Source organism: Spermophilus citellus (assembly GCF_964194105.1).
Source record: "Spermophilus citellus genome assembly, chromosome: 1".
Taxonomy (NCBI): domain Eukaryota; kingdom Metazoa; phylum Chordata; class Mammalia; order Rodentia; family Sciuridae; genus Spermophilus; species Spermophilus citellus.
The window spans coordinates 239,505,418-239,525,122 of NC_138182.1; the positions used below are offsets into that span (position 1 = coordinate 239,505,418).

At 37.8% G+C, this 19,705-nt stretch overlaps 1 protein-coding gene across 3 annotated transcripts in view; it reads left to right on the top strand.

Moving 5' to 3' along the window:
* DEPDC1B (DEP domain containing 1B) overlaps positions 1–18,812 on the top strand; it is a gene marked incomplete at its 3' end in the record, with an annotated part of 93,534 nt that extends 74,722 nt beyond the window's left edge. For 2 of the 3 annotated variants that reach the window (XM_081305026.1, XM_081305028.1), the window contains 4 exons: positions 9,032–9,198; positions 12,056–12,232; positions 17,504–17,689; positions 18,651–18,812. In XM_081305026.1, coding sequence (XP_081161152.1) covers positions 9,032–9,198; positions 12,056–12,232; positions 17,504–17,689; positions 18,651–18,812 — 692 coding nt within the window. The remainder of the gene's footprint in view (positions 1–9,031; positions 9,199–12,055; positions 12,233–17,503; positions 17,690–18,650) is intronic. The other variant, XM_081305027.1, reaches the window with a different exon arrangement.
* Positions 18,813–19,705: the final 893 nt, after the last annotated feature.

The window sequence follows — 19,705 nt, forward strand, 5'->3', positions numbered from 1 at the left end:
CACCGGAGGCAGTTCCCCAAGGATTTGGTTACACTTTCAGGCCCACCGAGTGCTCTATTTCCCTAACTACTGAGCACTCTTGCTGTCATTCATCTAAGCCCCAGTGCTGTGGAGCTGTGGTCTGGGAGTCAATTGTTTAATTTTTCCGGACCCCTTTGGTGGGCACGCCTTCGGAATCTGGCAGCTAAGACCATTGGTGTCGCTGCTGGTGGTAATAGGAGTTTGGGGTCGAGGATCCCCTCTACTTCCCTCAGCCCCTACAGTCACAACCACACTGCTGGCGGTAGGAGGAGTTGGGGGTCTGGAGTGTCCTCTGTTTCCCTCCGCCCCTACCGTCACACCCTCTCAGTTCGCGGTTGGGGGATATGGGGGTGGGGAGTCTTCTCTGCTTCCCTCTGCCCCTACAGTCACGCCCTCGTCACTGGCAGTAGGGGGAGTTGGGGGTCAAGAGTCCTTTGGCCCTTACGGTCACGCCCATGGAGAGATTTTGAAGTTTCCCGGTTGTTTGTATCTGGTGTGGGTGGGAGTCACACACCTGCTAAAGTAGATTCCGCTGGGAAGGAATCTCTTTGGCCGAACTTTGGTGACTTCCCCTCTCTGCTATGGCGGGCCCCTGGCTCCTTGCCGGAGTGTCCGAAGGGAGGGGTGGAACTGGCTTGTCTCTGGTCTGACACAATCTCTGGTTTTAGTTCCCAGTTCGCTATTTCGTAAAGGGTTGGTTAGATTCCCTTTACGCTGTCTGTGGGGGGGGAGCCGTTCGCCGGGTGGGCGGGGCTGTTAGTAGAGCCGGGAGGGCACAGGCTGTCTGCTGGTCCAGGCGGGGACACTTCTCGCTGCGCCGGGCCGCCGGGGGCTGCCTGTCGAGCCGGGCAGCTGCCGCCGCGTGGCTAAGATCTGGGCGGGCAGGGTGGCCGTTCGCTGAGCGAGAGCGGGGCCTCCCGGGATGGCGAGATGGCGGGTGCCGTCTGTGGGTTCGGGCGGGCCGCGCCGCTCTGGGCCGCCGGCCGCTTTCTGAAGCGGCTGGTGGCCGCGGGATTGTACCTCTGCACCTGACGGGGGGCCGCCTGTAGAGCCGGGCAGCTGCGGCCGCGTGGCTACGAGCCTGGCAGGCGTGGTGGCCGTTCGCAGAGCGAGAGCAGGGCCTCCCCGTGACGGCGGGATGGAGGGTGCCGTCTGCGGGTTCGGGTGGGCCGCGCCGCTCTGGGCCGCTGGCTGCTTGCAGAAGCGGCTGGTGGCTGCGGGACTGGACCTCCGCGCCCGCGTGGCCGGCCAAGATCCACTTGTCTGGGACAATCTGACACTTCTAATAAACCTACCAATTCCCGTCAGGTCCCCTCTTAACGGAATTTTGCTAGAAGTTCCTCAGTAGGTAGACTGCCGCTGTTCCAATGGGTCTTTCTGATCCCGTTAATGTGGAGACATTGGAATCGCTGCTTCCTCGCCGGCAGCCATGTTGGATCATGGCATCCCTATCTTGTTCCAGATTTTACTGGTCAAGAATTAATAAATATAATGGTATCAAACTACAAAGCTCTTTATAGCAAAGGAAATAATCAAGAACATGAACAGAGAGCCTACAGAATAGGAGAAAATCTTTACCACCTGCACCTCAAATAGAGCATTAATCTCCAGGGTATACAAAAAACTTAAAAAGCTTAGCACCAAAAACCAAATAACCCAGTCAATAAATGGGCAAAGGAACTGAACAGGCAGTTCCCAGAAGAAATATGAATGGAGGAGTTAGAGAATATCATGCTAAGTGGAGTAAGCCAATGCCAAAAAACCAAAGGCCGAATGTTTTCTCTGATAAGTGGATGTCAATCCATAATGGGGTAAGTGGAGGAACTTTGGATGGGTGAAGAAAAGTGGGGGAGGGGCAAGGGTGTAGGAAAGAGGGTGAAATGAGACCTAGGTACATGTATGATTGCACAAATGGTGTCCCTACTTTGGGTACAATCAGATAAGTAAAAAATAGTGCTCCATTTGTGTATAATGAATTCAAGAATATTCTGCTGTCATGTATAACTGATTAGAACAAATAAATTAATTAAAATTTAAAAAGAATATGTGAGAAATGCTTAACATGTCTAGCAATTAGAGAAATGCATATTAAAACTACACCGAAATTCTATCTCACTCCAGTCAGAATGGCAATTATCAAGAAAACAAGTAACAATAAATGTTGGTGAGGATGTAGGGGAAAAGGTACACCCATACATTGCTGGTGGGACTATAGATTGTTGCAACCTCCTTGGAAGGCATTGTGGAGATTCCTCAGAAAACTTGGAATGAAACCACCATTTGACCCAGTTATCCCACTCCTCAGTATATACCCAAAGGACTAAAATCAGCATACTAAGATGACACAGCCACATCAATGTTTTGAGCAGCTGAATTCACAATAGCCAAGGTATGGAACCAACCTAGTTGCCTTTCAACAGATGAATAGATAAATAAAATGTGGTGTGTGTACACACACACACACATGCACACATCACACATGCACATATTCACACACACACAATGGAATATTACTCAGCTATAAATAAGAAGGAAATTATAGTATTTGCTGATACATGGATGGAACTGTAGAATATCATGCTAAGTGGAAGAAGTTAGTCCCAAGAAACCAAGAGCTGAATGTTCTCTCCGATGTGTGGATGCTAACCCACAACAAGCAGTGGTGGGGAGGGGAATAATAGGAGTCCATTGTATTAGGCAAAGGGGAATGAAGGGAAGGGAGGTGGAAGTGGAAAGGGGATTAGGAAGATAAAAGAATTAATCATACATAACTTTCATATCCTTGTATATGAATATATGACCAGGGTAACTACATATCTTGTACAACCACAAGAATAGGATCTTAATTAGAAGTTATACTCAATGTATGTATAATATGCCCAAACACACTCTACTTTCATGTGTATCTAATAAGAATAAATAATTTTTAAGAAGTGAACTTAGCAAGGAAGCAGGATATAAGACCAATATACCAAAATCAATTTCAAATAAAAATTATTTCTAATAGCATTGAAAACCATGGAATATTTAAGAATGTATTATAGGGCTGGGGATGTGGCTCAAGCGGTAGCGCGCTCGCCTGGTATGCGTGCGGCCCGGGTTCGATCCTCAGCACCACATACCAACAAAGATGTTGTGTCCGCCGAGAACTAAAAAATAAATATTAAAAATTCTCTCTCTCTCTCTCCTCTCTCACTCTCTTTTTTTAAAAAAAGAATGTATTATAAATACTTTGTGATAAATAAAGTGTGTGCAAGACCTGATAATGACAACTCTTAAACATTCCTGAAAGAAACTATTCAAGTAACTAGAGAGATATACCATACTAATGGACTGAAAACTGCAATATTGATATGATGTCAGTTTTCTAAAAATTGATCTATAGATTTATCACAATTGATAAAAATTCAAGATGTTATTTTGAAAGATTTTATATAAAAAAATTTATATGACAATGCTAAGGCTCTGGAATAGCTAAAATAATCTGAAAACAAAACAAAAAAATCAGAAATTATATTCCTTGTTTTCAAAACTTATGAAATCTTATCATTAGGTGAGCCATTGGTGTTTTCAAATAATATTTGAAGTTTTGCTATTAAGTGTATTGGCATTTAGTGTGGCATTGGCATAAAGATAGGACAGAATAGAGTTCAGAAATAGATTCATATACCTATAGTCAAGTGATTTTCAGCTAAGAAATTAAGAGAAACGATAATCTTTTCAAAAAGTGATTGTTGGTACAACTGGATATCCATATGGAAACAAAAGGAACCCTTACACTCATTTCATGCTATGCTCAAAGTTTACATTGGAATGAGTCACAGACTGAAATACAACATATAAAACTACAAACCATGTAGAAGAAAACATAGAAGAAAAAAATCTTGAAATCTTGATAAAGCTATCTTAGTACACTGAAATCATAATCCTTACAATAAAAATTTAATCGAATTGACAATTACAAGTAGAAATTTCTGCTGTTTGAAATATATCATTAATGAATAGAGAAGCAAGACCATGTGAGAATATATTTCTATTGTATGTGTATGACAAAATATTTACAGCCAGAATATGTCAAGAACTCATCATAAAGAGTTTATAAAGAACTCATTATAAGATCAACAATACAATAAAAAGGGTAAAAATTATGAATAGATATTCTATAGGGGAGATAAGTGATTTGCTAATCATTAATCAATGTCATTCGTCATCTGAGAAATGCAAGTTGGAACCACAGTGAGATACCGCTGTGAACACACTAGAATGGCTCAAATCAAAGCAACAGCAATACAAGTGTTGATGAGGAGATGAAGCTCCTGGAGCCCTTAGGCATTGCTGGTGGGGCTATAAAATGATACCATTTCTTTGGAAAACAGTTTCATAATTTCTAATAAGTGAAACATACATATAATTCCATTTCTATATATTTATACAAGAGAAAAAGATTATATATGTTTACAGAAAGACTTGCAGCTGTATTCATATTATTCCCAAATTGGAAACTACATATTTATCAATAGGTAAATGTATAAATATTTTTTGCTGTATTGATGGAATATAATATTGTCTAGCAATAAAAATAGCAAACCGTGAATGCACACAAATAAACCTCACGCAAAAATAAATCTTAGGAATATGTTGAGTGGTAAAGCCAAACTCAAAAGAGCACTGGGGAGCAAGTTATATTCCAGTCATGTACGAATATGTCAAAACAAACCCCAACGTTATGTATAACTCTAATACTTTAATAAAAACATTAAAATGCATATTGCCGAGTGAGAGAAGTTGGCATGAAAGGCTTTATAATGTTTGATTTCACCATATGACATTATGAAAACAAGACAATGGAGACCATGCAAAGATCAATAGATGCCAGGGATTTAGGGGAGTTGGGGGAAAACGGTGTTGAATAGGTAAAGAAAGGGAATTTAAAATAAAAAAGAACACATACAATCTGGTTCCATTAATATGAAACCAGGAAAGGGAAATCTAGTCTACAGAGAGAAAGCAGGCCAGAGGTTGCCTGGGTCTGGGAAATGGAAAGACCGGACTGTAAGAGAGCACCAGTAGACAGACTCTTTGGTCTTGTGTTAGTCAGCTTTTCAATGCTGTGACCAAAATAACTGACAAGAACAACTCGGAAGAGGAGAAATTTATTTGGGGTTCATGGTTTCAGAGGTCTCAATCCATGTCCCATTAATCTTCTAATGAACTAGAGATGACATGCATTTGTTATGGTTCTTGTGATTGCATCATTACTACTCAATTTCTAAAACTTTATAGACATTTTTCATATTATTTATAATCTTTGCTGTTTGTGAACATTGCATAACTCCTTTTGTGTTTTTCCTAGCGATTTTTAAAATTTTATTCATTCAAACTAATCATATTGGAGCAATCGTGTTTTGTCCTTAAAAATCTCATTTTCTGCCGAGAGGTTACTTTATCAGTTAGCAAGTGAAAAGTTTTTAAATATCACATATGTGTCTTTAATGGAAGCTGCCAAAGCAGTAGTTTTTGTTAGTATAACTTTTAGAATAATGATAACAGCTAATTAATTTAATACTTCAGTGTGTGACTCTGCTATAAGCATAGTAATACACAATCTCTTTTAAAAGTTTACTTGTCTTCCTCCTTTCTTTCCTCCCTCCCTTCCTTTCTTCTTTTTGGCACTGAGGATTGAATTCAGGAGCACTTGACCACTGAGCCACATCCCCAGCCAATCATCAAATGGCTGTCTACTGCTTTGATAGTTCTCTCACTGATGCTGATGAAGGTATCCACATTCTTTCACTAAAAAGGCAAGGACATTTGAGTTGTTATAGGACCTTCTAATACCAGGGAATCAGGAATATCTTTTGTTACATAATAATAATGCAATAATAAAAATCATTCAGACACACAGTGACCCATAGAGTACTAATTGTTGACAGAGACTGAGTTATACATGGTGAATTTTATAAAAGTATTTTATGTGGTGATGTTTGCATAGGTTTATATTTTCTTTCATACTACTTAATATGGTTATGCAACTGTTTAAGCAATTAGGGTTCAGTAGGGCAGACATAAATGATTTATTATTCAATGATATAGCTATGTTGGGATATTTCAGAATTTTACTTGCTTTCTCATTACAGAGGATCAGAGTGAAATTTGTTCCTGAATATCAGTGCACAATACATTTCTTAACCAGATTTAAAAGTTGCATCTGATTAATGTCATATTTCCCTCTGAGGTTAATTTTAATATAAACTTTAATGTAGTAATGGCTATGATCAAATTTATTAAAGTTTTTAATTTACCTGGGCTCCTCTTTATAGCCCATGGACTGCAGTGCAGTAAATTTATTTTTTATGACTGTTCTCAACATTTTACTGATTCCTGGAGGTTAAGTGACTTGTTCAAGGATTCATAATGAGGCTTACTCAACCCACTATTCTTATTCACATCTCAACAAGGGTGAGTAATTTTTATGCCTTCATTCATATGCTCATTCATTCATTCATTCACAAAAATTTATTTATTGGTTTCTATGACATATCAGGCATTCTTCTAGCTGCTGGAGGTATATCAATAGAAATAAAACTGACAATGATATCCTTCTCATTGTGAGCTTTCATTCCAATGCAGCAGGGGGGAAGAGAATGGTAAATAACATAATAGTAAATTCTGTAGTGTATTAAGAGGTTAAAAAAATCAACCAGGGAAGAGGTGCTGGAAGTATAAGTTTTATACCTTTTAGAATGAAGAAATGAATTGACTTTTAAATTTCATAAGTTATATTGAAATAATAGGTTTTGTCTTAAACCTTTTCCTTAAACCTTTCCAAGTAGGTAGCTCTGAACACACATTCTATTTTTCCCCTCTCTCAGCACTACTCCATCAAGCAAAGCTATAAATGATGGTTAAATTGTAAGACCAACTCATGAGACCTACTTAATTCATCATGTAGCTTAACTATGGTTCAAATCTAATAGTGTTATAGACCTAACTAGTATTCACAGTGAGTTTTTCTCCCACTCTGGTAAAAATGTATGCCACATTCCAGCGGAAGGTGTTGGGAATCTCATGCTTTTAATTTGGGGGATAAGCACTTCTTCCTCCTCCCATATAATCATCCAGTATTGGGCAGCTGGGGCTTTTCCATTCAAGTTACTGATGGTGGCTCCTCTACTGCCAGAGGTAGGGGCCTGGCCTTGGGAGGATGAGGGATTTAGTGGAGCAGGGAATTAGGAGTCCTCTCCTCGCACTCCTCTGTCACTCTTCCTCGTTCTGCTCCTTGAACACTCTATGGCGTACTCCCATGCCACATCTTTGTAATTGCTCTTTCTTTGCCCTTGAAGTTTGTTTCTCCAGTGTTTCCATGGCTTGCTCTCATTTCCTTCAGGTATCTGCTCATATATCACTTCCGTAGAGAGAAGTCTTCCCTGAAATGTTGGAAGTGTTTTTCTGAGCTCATCCCTTATTTCCCAGCTCCTTTCCTGCTTTATTTTATTTTTTCTCCATAGCATCTTTCTACCTGACATCACCTTTCTAGATCTATTCTACTCTCTGTTGGAAAGCAAGCTCCAGGGATCCACACAGGGATTTTGTTTTATTCCTCACTGCTTGTCTCTTAAAATAGTTTCTGGAATATAAACTGGCTTAATAAATATTTATTAGATAAATGATTCTATTAAAATAAAAAAGGCAGAAGCCTTTTTCCTTCCATGGACTTGATTAGGTAGAATTGAGAGCAGTTCTACATGTGTACATCTAGAATCAGAACCTGTGTATAAAGGTCTGGGACTGGGGGTGTAGCTCAGGTAGAGTTCTTGCCTAGCATGAGCCATGGCCTCGGGTTTGATCCCTAGCACCACAGAGGGGTGGGGAAAAAGACAAGCTTGCTCTTCTGTTTTCCCTTTCTCTCTATACACATCCATTGCCTTTGGGTTGGAACCCAAGCTCCTTGGTCTGGTATTTAAGGTCTTCTAAGACTTCATTTCTGCCAACCTTTCTAGCTTAACTTCTACCAAACCCTCCACCCCCCACCCCCAGCCTATGCTGCAGTCATGAGAGTGGCTTAAAATCTCCTAGTATGTCACTAGCAATGGTTCATGCAGCACCTCTCACATTTTTGTCACTTGCTTACAGGTCTCTCCTCAGCTCTTTAAAGGAAAGGACCAGGGATATCTTTGCATTTCCAGGACTGCCACAGTTCCTGGTGTATCACAGATGACTAGTAAATATTTATTCAGTGTTAAAGATGGTTTTGCCTCCAATTCAAAGATTAGTTAGAAGTTGAAAAGGATGCATATATAATAAATAACTTGGTGGAAGCAGTTTCACTTCATTAGAGGGCTTGGATTTGAGTGTTCAGGGACAAATATGGTTGAAAAGAGCCCAATATTAGAATACCTTAATTTTTAACAAAGTCATTCCTGAGACAAGGATGGATGGCATATAACATGATTTAATCAGCATATTTAAGTCTAGAGTGAGCCTAAGTGGAAGGATTATTTGACAGATTCTATTAAGAAGAAGCAGAGTCATTTGACAACAGACCGGCAGTGAGAGCTTTGGTCCTATTAATTAGTATGTGAGTCATGCAAGATGGTGACCTTGCTGATTGTGTGGAAACAACTCGTGGGGAGAATGCGGGTCAGCAATGGTGCATTCATGTTCTTACTGGTGCAATCCTGGACGTATTAACAGTGTGAGTGTCTAGGGTTAGGTGAGTATAATTTGAACTGCTTGTGTTTCAGTGGGAAAGAGTGCTATGAACTTTGATATCTGTCTGGTGGGAGGAAGAAATAGCTGTGTTTGTTCTACATTTTATCTCTGGTTGATGGATCATATTTTTTGTGCTGATTTGTGAGTAACAATGGATCTGTATTCATTTGGCCAGGTACAGTTGAATATGTGAAAAGACTTGATACACTTTTTTAGTAATATAATATTTTTTTTAAAATGTGAAAGTACAGAGTCAAGTAGGCTATAGATTTTGAAAGATAAAACTTTTTTGAATCAGGTTTGTTACAGAAAGAGAAAATGGCAGTTGAAGCCTTTCAGATTTGTTGCCTCCTCCTGCCTCCTGAAAACAGGAGAAAGCTGCAGCTGTTGATGAGGATGATGGCGAGGATCTGCTTAAACAAAGAGATGCCGCCGCTGTGTGAAGGCCTTGGGACCCGGACACTGGTAGGTTGATTATTAGTATTTAAGGTCCTTGAGGTTTTGGAATGAAATTCAACTGAGTCCAGTTTACTAGTCAAATCCATCAGCGGAAGGTGTGAGGCAGCCTGCTTAAGAGTCATGCCATGGGGTTGGGGTTATAGCTCAGCTGTAAAGCGCTTGCCTTGAACATGTGAGGCCCTGGGTTTGATCCTCAGCACCACATTAAAAAAATAAATAAAATAAAGATATATGTTCCATCTTTAAAAAAATCTTAAAAAAAAAAAAAAAAGAGTCATGCCAGCCATCCACTCAGACTGGTGGTGTGCTTCTGGTCTTAGGGTCTTAAAGAACGTTGCGGAAAGCAAAGGGTGAGTATTGAACAGATGCTGAGTGCGGAGATATCTGCTGCATCCTGTTGGACCCTTGTTTAAGTTGGTACCTACTGTCAACACAAAGAGAACAAAGGGTGGATAAAAAGAGTAAGTGATTTATCAGGCAAACAACATTTTTTCTAACTCCATGGAAGTAAGCATTGCAACGCCTTTGTTATTATAACCCGTAAGAGAGATGAAGTATATACAATAAATTAAAAATCGAGGAAATAAATTCTACAGTTTGACTAGACAACCTGGGAGGAGAGAGAACATGTATCTCTTGGTTTGGTCTAACGGTCTATGAGTGGTAATATTTTTCAGTTTTGCTTAAAAACACCTACTAATTTTGAATCCTACTATGTAATATCAACACTAATTTATTTTTTACACTAAATTATTTTTATTTGACAAATAATTGTATATACTTATGAGATATGATGTGATGTTTACATATATACGTATACACACACACATATAGTAGAAAGATTAATTCAAGCTAATTAACATGTCCATCACCCCACCAACTTATTTTTTTTTTGTAGTGAGATGTTTAAAAATTATTGTTCTAGCAATTTTGAAATACATAGCACGTTATTATTGTTATCATTAATTGTGATCACCATACTGTGGAATAGATATCTAAAACTTACAATTTCTGGAAGAACTTCATATTCTCTAATGAGCATCTCCCCTTTCCCCTTCCTCTCTTGCAACCTCTAGTAACCCCCTTTTATACTCTGCTCCTATCAGCATGTTTTTAGTTTACGTTTAGAATTTACTAATAAAAATCTCTTTATTTTCCTCAAAAATATTCCTGGAGCACAAGTGGTGCTTCAATGGATTGAATGTCCTTTCCATATCCCAGTAACCACTACCCTTCTTGGGGATCCCTGGCCTAGCTTCAGAGAAGTATGGATGGGATAAGATCAGAAGAACACTCAATGCTCTGTGCAGTGATTTTTTTTTTTTTTTAAATCCAGGGGATTAAATCCAGGGTCATTTTACCACTGAGCTATATTCCCCAGTCCTTTTCTTTTCTTTTTTTTTTTTTTTTAATTTCAAGATAGGGTTTTGGGCTGGGGATGTGGCTCAAGCGGTAGTGCGCTCGCCTGGCATGCGTGCAGCCCGGGTTCGATCCTCAGCACCACATACAAACAATGATGTTGTGTCCGCCGAAAACTAAAAAATAAATATTAAAAATTCTCTCTCTCTCTCCCTCTCTCTTTAAAAAAAAAAAAAAAAGATAGGGTTTTGCTAAGTTGCTAAGGCTGGCCTCAAACTTGTGAATAATCTGCCTCAACCTCCTAAGTGGCTGGGATTATTGGCATGCTCCACCATGTCTGATTTATGGAATGATTCTTGACTTCTTTTTTTTTTCTTTTAGTGGGGAGGGGCTGATGGGCCTTTGTGAAAAGTTGAAGAAAACTTTGCATCTATTCACTATAAGAATATATGTGTAAAAATTTGCATATAGTTTGAGGGCATTCACAAATCCCCTGTGATCCATGGTTTCCATGTTAAAAAAAAAAATCTCCATCTATGTGTCTCTTTGTATCCATAAATATAAGTGAAGATAAGGTATCATTTGCAGTATGTTGAGGAAATCAAGTCTTATTCAACAGAATTATGATTTTGAAATAAAATTGTCAGCAATACATTTATTATCCTCTCTAGTGGAGGATGATATTGAGAATTGAGTCATTAGTATAAATTCTGTGAAAGTATATAATTTATATTTCTGGTTATTATAAAGAGAATTTCATCACTTAATGTACTTCTTTTAAAGTCCCATAAGTTTGTTCAAAGGCGATTGTCAAATGTACAAACAAAATCCTGGAGAAAATAAGTTAACTAGGAGAAGATGTAATGATTGAGGCACACTGTTACCAAGTTTTAAAACAAAATCAGTAATGAAATAATAAACATTTATAAAATTTTTGCTTTAAAAAAATCAGGAGTGGGCTGGGGAGGTGGCTTAAGTGGTAACGCACTCGCCTGGCATGCGCGGGGCGCTGGGTTCGATCCTCAGCACCACATAAAAATAAATAAAGACGTTGTGTCACCGAAAACTAAAAAATAAATATTAAAAAATTCTGTCTCTTGTCTCTCTGTCTCTTAAAAAAAATCAAGAGTTAAATTAGGGTATTAAGTGACTAAATGACTATAAAGTACTTTGAAATTCAAAGTGTTTTTATTTATATACGAATATGTCACAATATTCACAATAAAACCCCATTCTACATAGCTAGTATGCACCAATAAAAATAAGTGCTATATGATCCAAGTCATGGTGATAGTAATTTTCAGAAATTACTTGGACCTACATCCCTCTACCATGTCTTTTAAACAGGAGATATAGACTTGTTTTTACTGCTTTTGAGACAGTCAGCACCTATGGCCAGCTACCTGGTGAGAGGTCACTCTTCTTTTTGCAAACTAGATGCACTTAGTTCAGAGGACAAAAGAACCAGCTCATCTGTGTTTTCTTACCCCTCCCCCGCCTTTAGATGATTCAGACATTTTCCCGTTGCATCTTGTGTTCCAAGGATGAAGTAGACTTGGATGAGTTATTGGCTGCTAGGTTGGTGACGTTTCTGATGGACAATTACCAAGAGATTCTCAAAGTCCCTTTGGCCTTACAGACTTCTATAGAGGAGCGTGTGGCTCATCTACGAAGAGTCCAGGTAAAATAGGGGATATTGTCTGTCCTGTGAAATTTACAGTGGAAAGTCATGTTACGTTGCTAGGTTTCTGGGTACATTGTGTTATAAGATTAAGTGAGTTTAAAATAAGTCTTGGTATATAGTAAGGACTAAATGTGCTTGCTATTATTGAAAAATTTATGAAATGACTACTTAGATTTGTTGTATAAATCAGTGCTCTGTGGTTATCAACATACTATATTGAATAAATTTGGGAAATATAGATCAATACACCAGAAAATAGCAGTTATACCAAAATGTTCATAGTTAGTATTATGGTCTTTCAGGTATTTTGTGTCTTTCTTTCCTTCCTCTTTCCCTTTCTCCTTCTCTCCCTACTTTCCTGCCTTTATCCCTCCCTTCTTTTCTGTTTTGTGACTTACTTTCTTTTACTTAACAATACAATAAAAAAATTCCTCACATCATTAAATATTCTTGACTGACACCAGAGTGTCCAAGAGCACAGACTTTGGAGCTAAATGTGTTTGATTCAGGACATGCCTTTTATTAGCTTTGTGGCCTGAGGCAAATTACATAATATCACTCTGGTTCAACATCTACCCCAACCTCTGTTTGTTTGTTGTTTTTTTTTTATCTATAAATGAGAATCATAATAGTTAATTCTTGTCTCATAGAATTGGGTTGGAAATCATATAGCTCAATACATGTACAGTCCTTACAGTAATGTCTGTCATAAAGCAAACCCTCCGTTAGTAGCTACCGTTGTTGTTGTGTTGTTGTCATTGCTGCGTCATTATTGTCATTACTGTAGCACAGTATTCCATAATGGGAACATATCATAGCTCGTTTAAACATTGCCCTCTGGTTGATGTTTAGATTGTCTTTATTATTTTTCCCTGTTTTGCATGCAATATAATAATAAATATTTTCATAGCTAGATTATTTTTGCCTGATCCATGATTATTTTCTAAGGCACAGCAGTACTTGGTCAAAGATCATAAACCATTTTATAAGAATTGATAGGATATTGCCAGATTCCCCTTTTGCTTGTTTTAATTTACATTTGTGTCAGTGGCATAAGAAAGTGTTCATTTCTTTGCACCTTTGCCTTCTTTGTATATTATCAACATACATACATACAACATTGACCATTTTTTTGTGGATAAAAAGTACACTCTTACTAATGTTTTAATCTTTTTTGCCAATATTTTTATGAACCAAACTTTAAAAAAGTAAAAATTAAAAAAAAATGGTTTGCTGAATATCTGCAAGGAATTGTTATGGAGAACTATGTTGCTTTGTATACTGCATTGACATACATAGCCCAGGCATATATTGCAGCAGCTTGGCCTCATGAACCCTGTCCTGTCACCTGAAGATTGGAAAGCTGAGCCATGATGATTAATTTAGCTGTGAGTAAACATGATCTTGTCAAGAGCCACTGTGATGTGCACTGAATAAAATCAGTATCCACTCAATTGTCCAATTACCTTTTCTCTCTTGGAAGACCTCAATAGAACTGTCAAGCATGAGAGCCTATAGATCACAAGAGGCCTTGAAGAGGCCACTAAACCTCTGCGTCACATCACCTTTGAGTAGGGCTTCTCGGAAAATGCACAGGGTAGACTGGACTATTCCAGTGAATTGTTTGGAGGCAGTTTCTGGGCTGACTCTGGGACAAACTGTGAGGTGGGCAATGTTTTTGACATCAGCCTTCTGCTGACCTGGTCTACAACCCTGTCCTTGAGCCCTTCATTACTAGGTGTCTCAGTTTTTCTCATGCCCTAGGTTTATGGCTGTTGCAGTTTACCTAGACCTCACCCTATATCCTGGCTCTTTTCTGGTTTTCCTGTAATTCAAATGAAAAAATAAAAATAAAAGGCATGTCCTGTAAGCCCTTTGCTCTATGGTTTCAATCTGTCTGCCTTAGGTTGATCTAATTGATCTTATTAACTATCTTTAGGCATGAGATGTGCTTAATGTAATCACCCCTCTTGGCAACAGACTTATTTTTAGTTGTGGCTTCTGGTGGGGGAATTTTTTTTTAAGCCAAATGAAAAAAATGAAAGAATGAATAAAATAGTGGGAATACAGAATAACAGTAGGGTGCTCTGAAATTAGTGTTTTTAATGAATGTTTATTTATGCACAGACCTTGGTTTCCTTTTTCTTATTCTCTCCCCGCCTCCCTTTTGACTCTCAATAGTAATGCAGGAGGGGATGGTCATGGTACCTTTCTCTGCCTAACTGCTTATCTGAGGGCCAATTTTTATCCATTCCTGAGGGAGGGATAATTAGACCCTCCAGATATGGGAGGAGCCTGTGTGGTTCAGTGTGTTCAACATTATACCTTTTTGGGGGAGGTTTTTGTTGTTGTTGTTCTTTTTAGACCTACATGACAGTAAAGTATATTTTGACATATCATACATACATGGAGTATAAATTCCCATTCTTGTGGTTGTACATGGTGTGGAGTTACACTAGTTGTGTATTCATATATGAACATAGGAAAGTTCCGACTCATTCTACTGTTTTTCCTATACATCTCATTGCCTTCATTCTCCTTTGTCTAAACCAATGAGCTTCTATTCTTCCCTTCCCCACTCCTATTATGTGTTAGCATCCATATATCAGAGAGAACATTCAGCCTTTGGTTTTTTGGGATTGGCTTATTTCACTTAGCATGATATTCTCCAGTTCTGTCCATTTACTGAAGAATATAATAATTTCATTGTTTACAGGTGAGGAATATTCCATTCTGTATTTATACAACATTTTCTTTATCCATTCATATTTAAGGGCTTCTAAGTTGGTTCCATAGTGTGGGTATTGTGAGTTGAACTGCTAGGGTGTTACGTCACTGTAGTTAGAATGCTGATTTAAATTCCTTTGGGTGTATACCAAGGAATGGGATAACTGGCTTAAATGATGGTTTCATTCCAAGTTGTCTGAGGAATCTCCATACTGCTTTCCAGAGTGGTTGCACCAATTTGCAGTCCCATAAGCAATGCATGAGAGTACATTTTCCCCCACATCCTCACCAACATTTATTATTACTTGTATTCTTGATAATTGCCAATCTGACTGGAATCTCATTAGATGCATTTCTCTAATTGCTAGAGTTTTGAACATTTTGTTTTTAAATTTCATTTTGTGTCATTTACCTTTTTTTTTTTAACTTTTATTTTATTTTTTGTGGTGTTGGGAACTGAACCCAGGGCCTTGTGCATGCAAGGCAAATACTTTAGCAACTGAGCTCCCTTCCCAGCCCCTGAACATTTTTTATATATTTATTGACTGATTGTATTTCTTCTTCTGTGAAGTGCCTATTTATTGATTGGGTTATTTGTTTTTTTGGTGTTAAGTTTTTGAGTTCTTTGTATATCCTGGAGATTAATGCTCTATCTGAGGTGCAGGTGGCAAAGATTTTATCCCATTCTATTTGCCTCCTCTTCATGTTCTTGATTGTTTCCTTTGCTGTGAAGAATCTTTTTAGTTTAAAACCATCCGATTTGTTGATTCTTGATTTTACTTCTTGCTCTTTAGGAGTCTTGTTAAGGAATTCTGGTCCTTAGCTGACATGATGAAGATTTGGCTATGTCACTGTACTATGCTGACTTAAAGTTCTTTGGGTATAAACCAAGGAGTGGGATACTTTTTCTTTTGTTAGGCACAGGGCCTCTTTTCTAGTGCCTAAGTTTTTGATCACTTTGAGTTGATTTTTGTGCAGGGTGACTGGAGTTTAATTTCATCTTGCTACAAATGGACTTCCAGTTTTCCCAGTGCCATTTGTTGACTAGGCTATCTTTTCTCCAATGTATGCTTTTGTCTAGTATGAGGTAACTATTTATGTGGGTTTGTCTCTGTGTCTTCTGTTCTGTACCATTGGTCTACATGTCTATTTTGGCACCAATACCATGCCATTTTTATTACTATAGCTCTGTAGTATAGTTTAAGGGTCTCGTATTGTGATGCCTCCTACTTCACTCTTCTTGCTAAGGATTGCTCTGGCTATTCTGGGTCTCTCATTTTTCCAAATGAATTACATGATTGCTTTTTCTGTTTCCATAATGAATGATGATGGGATTTTAATTTGAATCGCATTGAATCTGTAAGTGCTTTGGGTAGTATGACCATTATGACAATACTAATTCTTCCTATCCAAGAGCAGGGGAGATCTTTCCATCTTCTAAAGTCTTCTTTAATTTCTTTGTTTAATTTTCTGTAGTTTTCATTGTAGAGATCTTTCACCTCTTTTGTTAGATTGATTCCCAAATATACATTTTTTGAGGCTATTGTGAGTAGAATAGTTTTCCTAATTTCTCTTTCGGCTGATTTATAGGAACACAGTTTGTTTATGGGTGTTAATTTTGTATCCTGCTACTTTGCTGAATTCATTTATGAGTTCTAGAAATTTTCTGGTGAAGCTTTTTTGGGTCGTCATGTCATAGGCAAGTCGGAATAGTTTGAGCTCTTCTTTTCCTACTCATATCCTTTAATTTCTTTCTTTCATCTAATTGCTCTAGCTAGAGTTTCAAGGACTATGTTGAATAGAAGTGGTGAAAGAGGGCTTATGCCTGTTTGAATTGTTTAGTCATTATGTTTAATTTATCCTTAAATATTAGATCTTATTAAAGAGAGCATAGATTTTTTTGTTTATGCCGAGTACAGTGGCACATGCCTATAATCACAGCAGCTTGTGGGGCTGGACAGGAAGATCACTATTTCAAAGCCAGCCTCAACAATTTTAAGGAGGCCCTTAACAACCGACTAAGACCCTGTCTCAAAAAAAAAAAAAAAAAAAAAAAAAAAAAGCTGGGGGTGTAGCTCAGTATTTATGCATCCCTGGGTTCAATTTCCAGTTAACCTCCTCCAACCTCCATCCCCACAAAAAAAATAAATAAATAAATAAAAAATAAATAAGAAGGATCTTGGCTGGGCATGGTGGCAGGTGTCTGTAATCCCAGGGACTTGGAATGCTGAGGCAGGAGGATTGCAACTTAAGGACAGACTCTCAGAATAAAGAAAGCTGGGAATTTGACTCAGTGGTTAAGCCCACTGAGTTCAATCCCTGATTCTTAAAAAAAAAAAAAAAAAAAAAATAGGTCTTGGATTTAAACAAGTAAAAAAAATAGGTAAATCTATGATTTTAAAAATGATATTACTCTGAAATTATGGAAATATTTTTATTTCTCAATATACTTTTTCCAAATCAAATTGATAAATGACATACTATTCCTACTAGGATATGTACCATAATTGACCTAAACTACGTTTTGTTCCTTTGCCTCAGATAAAATACCCAGGTGCTGATATGGATATCACTTTACCTGCTCCTGCATTTTGTCGTCAAATTAGTCCTGAGGAATTTGAATACCAAAGAGCTTATGGCTCTCAGGAGCCCCTGGCAGCTTTACTGGAGGAAGTCATAAGTGATGCCAAACTCTCCAGCAAAGAGAAGAAGAAGAAACTGAAGCAGGTAATGGGGACATTCTTTGTAAGTCATGTTTCCTCCTTCCTCTTCTTAGGTTGTTTCTTCTTTTTATCTCTATTTTGGTAAGTGTTGTGTGACTCTCATCTGAGACACAGCAGGTTCGATAGCTTGTTATTCAGTTCATATATTTCAGAAGTTCTGTTGCTTCTACAACTGTGGCCAGTTTCCCAGATCTGCATTCTCGGATATAATTTTTTTCCCATTATTGAACTCTTCATCTATAGAACTGTTCTCTTATGCTTGTCCTTTGTTTTGATGAGTGGCATGATGTGACCAACAGAATGATGACTAAAAGAAGCTAACTGTGAGGGCAGATTTCTATTTTTTTTTTTTAATGTTAACTCAGATTGAAACCATAATGTCTAGAGTTTAAAAGCCATTGGTTTTAGGTAGCCACTATCAAATTGTTGTTCCTCAGGCATTGTTGTTTCTCTCCGTGATTGTGGGGAAGAGTTCAGTGGTAAGAACCAAAGGAAGAATATATTGCCTCCCTTTAAGGTTTTCATAAAACGATGTATATCAGAATGGTTGCTTTTTCATTTGGACAAAAGTTAGATTGATTCCCAAATATATATTTTTTGGCTATTGTGAGTAGAATAGTTTTCCTAATTTCTCTTTTGGTGGGACTGAGTTGGAGAAGCAGGAAGAAAGGGAAATACAGTTGGGCCCAAATTTTCCTTAACTGCTTAGGACATAAGTTATTTTCAAGTCAGAGTTACTTGTGAATATTTTTTAAGTGAGGTCTATTTATTGTTGGCAGTGGGAAAAATTTTAAGAAATATGATTAAAAGGAGAACTTCGTTCAAAGATTGGATCAAAGGAAAGATGAATTTGATCTATAGACATCACAATGGAATGATTTAACAGGGAGTATGGGGTCAGAAACTCTTCATTAAAACTTGCCCAATTTTCTTGGCTCTTCTATAAATTTTTGACTCTTGTTTAGTTTCAGAAATCCTATCCTGAAGTCTATCAAGAACGATTTCCTACGCCAGAAAGCGAAGCGCTTCTCTTTCCTGAAAAACACAAACCGAAACCACAGCTGCTCATGTGGGCACTGAGAAAGCCTTTTCAGCCATTTCAAAGAACGAGAAGTTTTCGAATGTGATGCTTCTGCAGGTACACTGCTTAGAGACTCTGTGGTGGTGGCTGTTTTGAATTCGAGCAGAAGAAAGAAAAGCACGACATACAGACTACTGAAGTGTACATACAGATTGTCTGACTTTTAAAATGTTGAGCCATTGTCAGTATTTTTATAAAATTCATGTTATTTTTAAAGTTGTACAAATCAATAAAAGATTATGAATCGAATATACAGGCTTGAAGTTGTTACAAAATCTAAGGTAAAATATTTTTATCTTTTGGGCTGGGATTGTGGCTCAGCGGTGGAGTGCTCGCCTTGCATGGGCGGGACCCAGGTTCAATCCTCAGCACCATATAAAAATAAAGGAATTGTGTTGTATTCATCTACACCTAAAAAGTAAATATTTTTTTAAAAATATTTTTATCTTTTTATTGTTATCATGATGTTTGTAAAATACTTGTGTGTGTACATGCTAGTTACTGATATCTTTGTGATAACCAGGTCTTAAGAAAGGTGTATATACTTGAACAAGAGACCCTGGATACTGTTACTGTGATGCTGTTGACCCACGTGATTTCTCCTGTGTAAATCCCACTTTTCATTGTTGCAAAGAAAAATTCTTAATGTCCTATATTTTGATAGCTGTGTCTTTTATTGCAGGTTTGTTGGATGCTCTGACAGATTTTACAAAAAATGGGTCTTTTATAACATATGTAATTAGGGGGCTTTACATAAAAGTGGAGGAGGTTTTCATTTGCCAGCAATGATATAATTTCAAAATTATCTAGAGTCATAAGATTGAATTGGACAAATTCTTTGGGCATCCTTAGACCTATAATTCTAAATTAAGTCTTTGTTATACAATTTTTTTTCATAAATGTTTTTTTGTGAAAAACATAAATGGATTAAGCAAAATT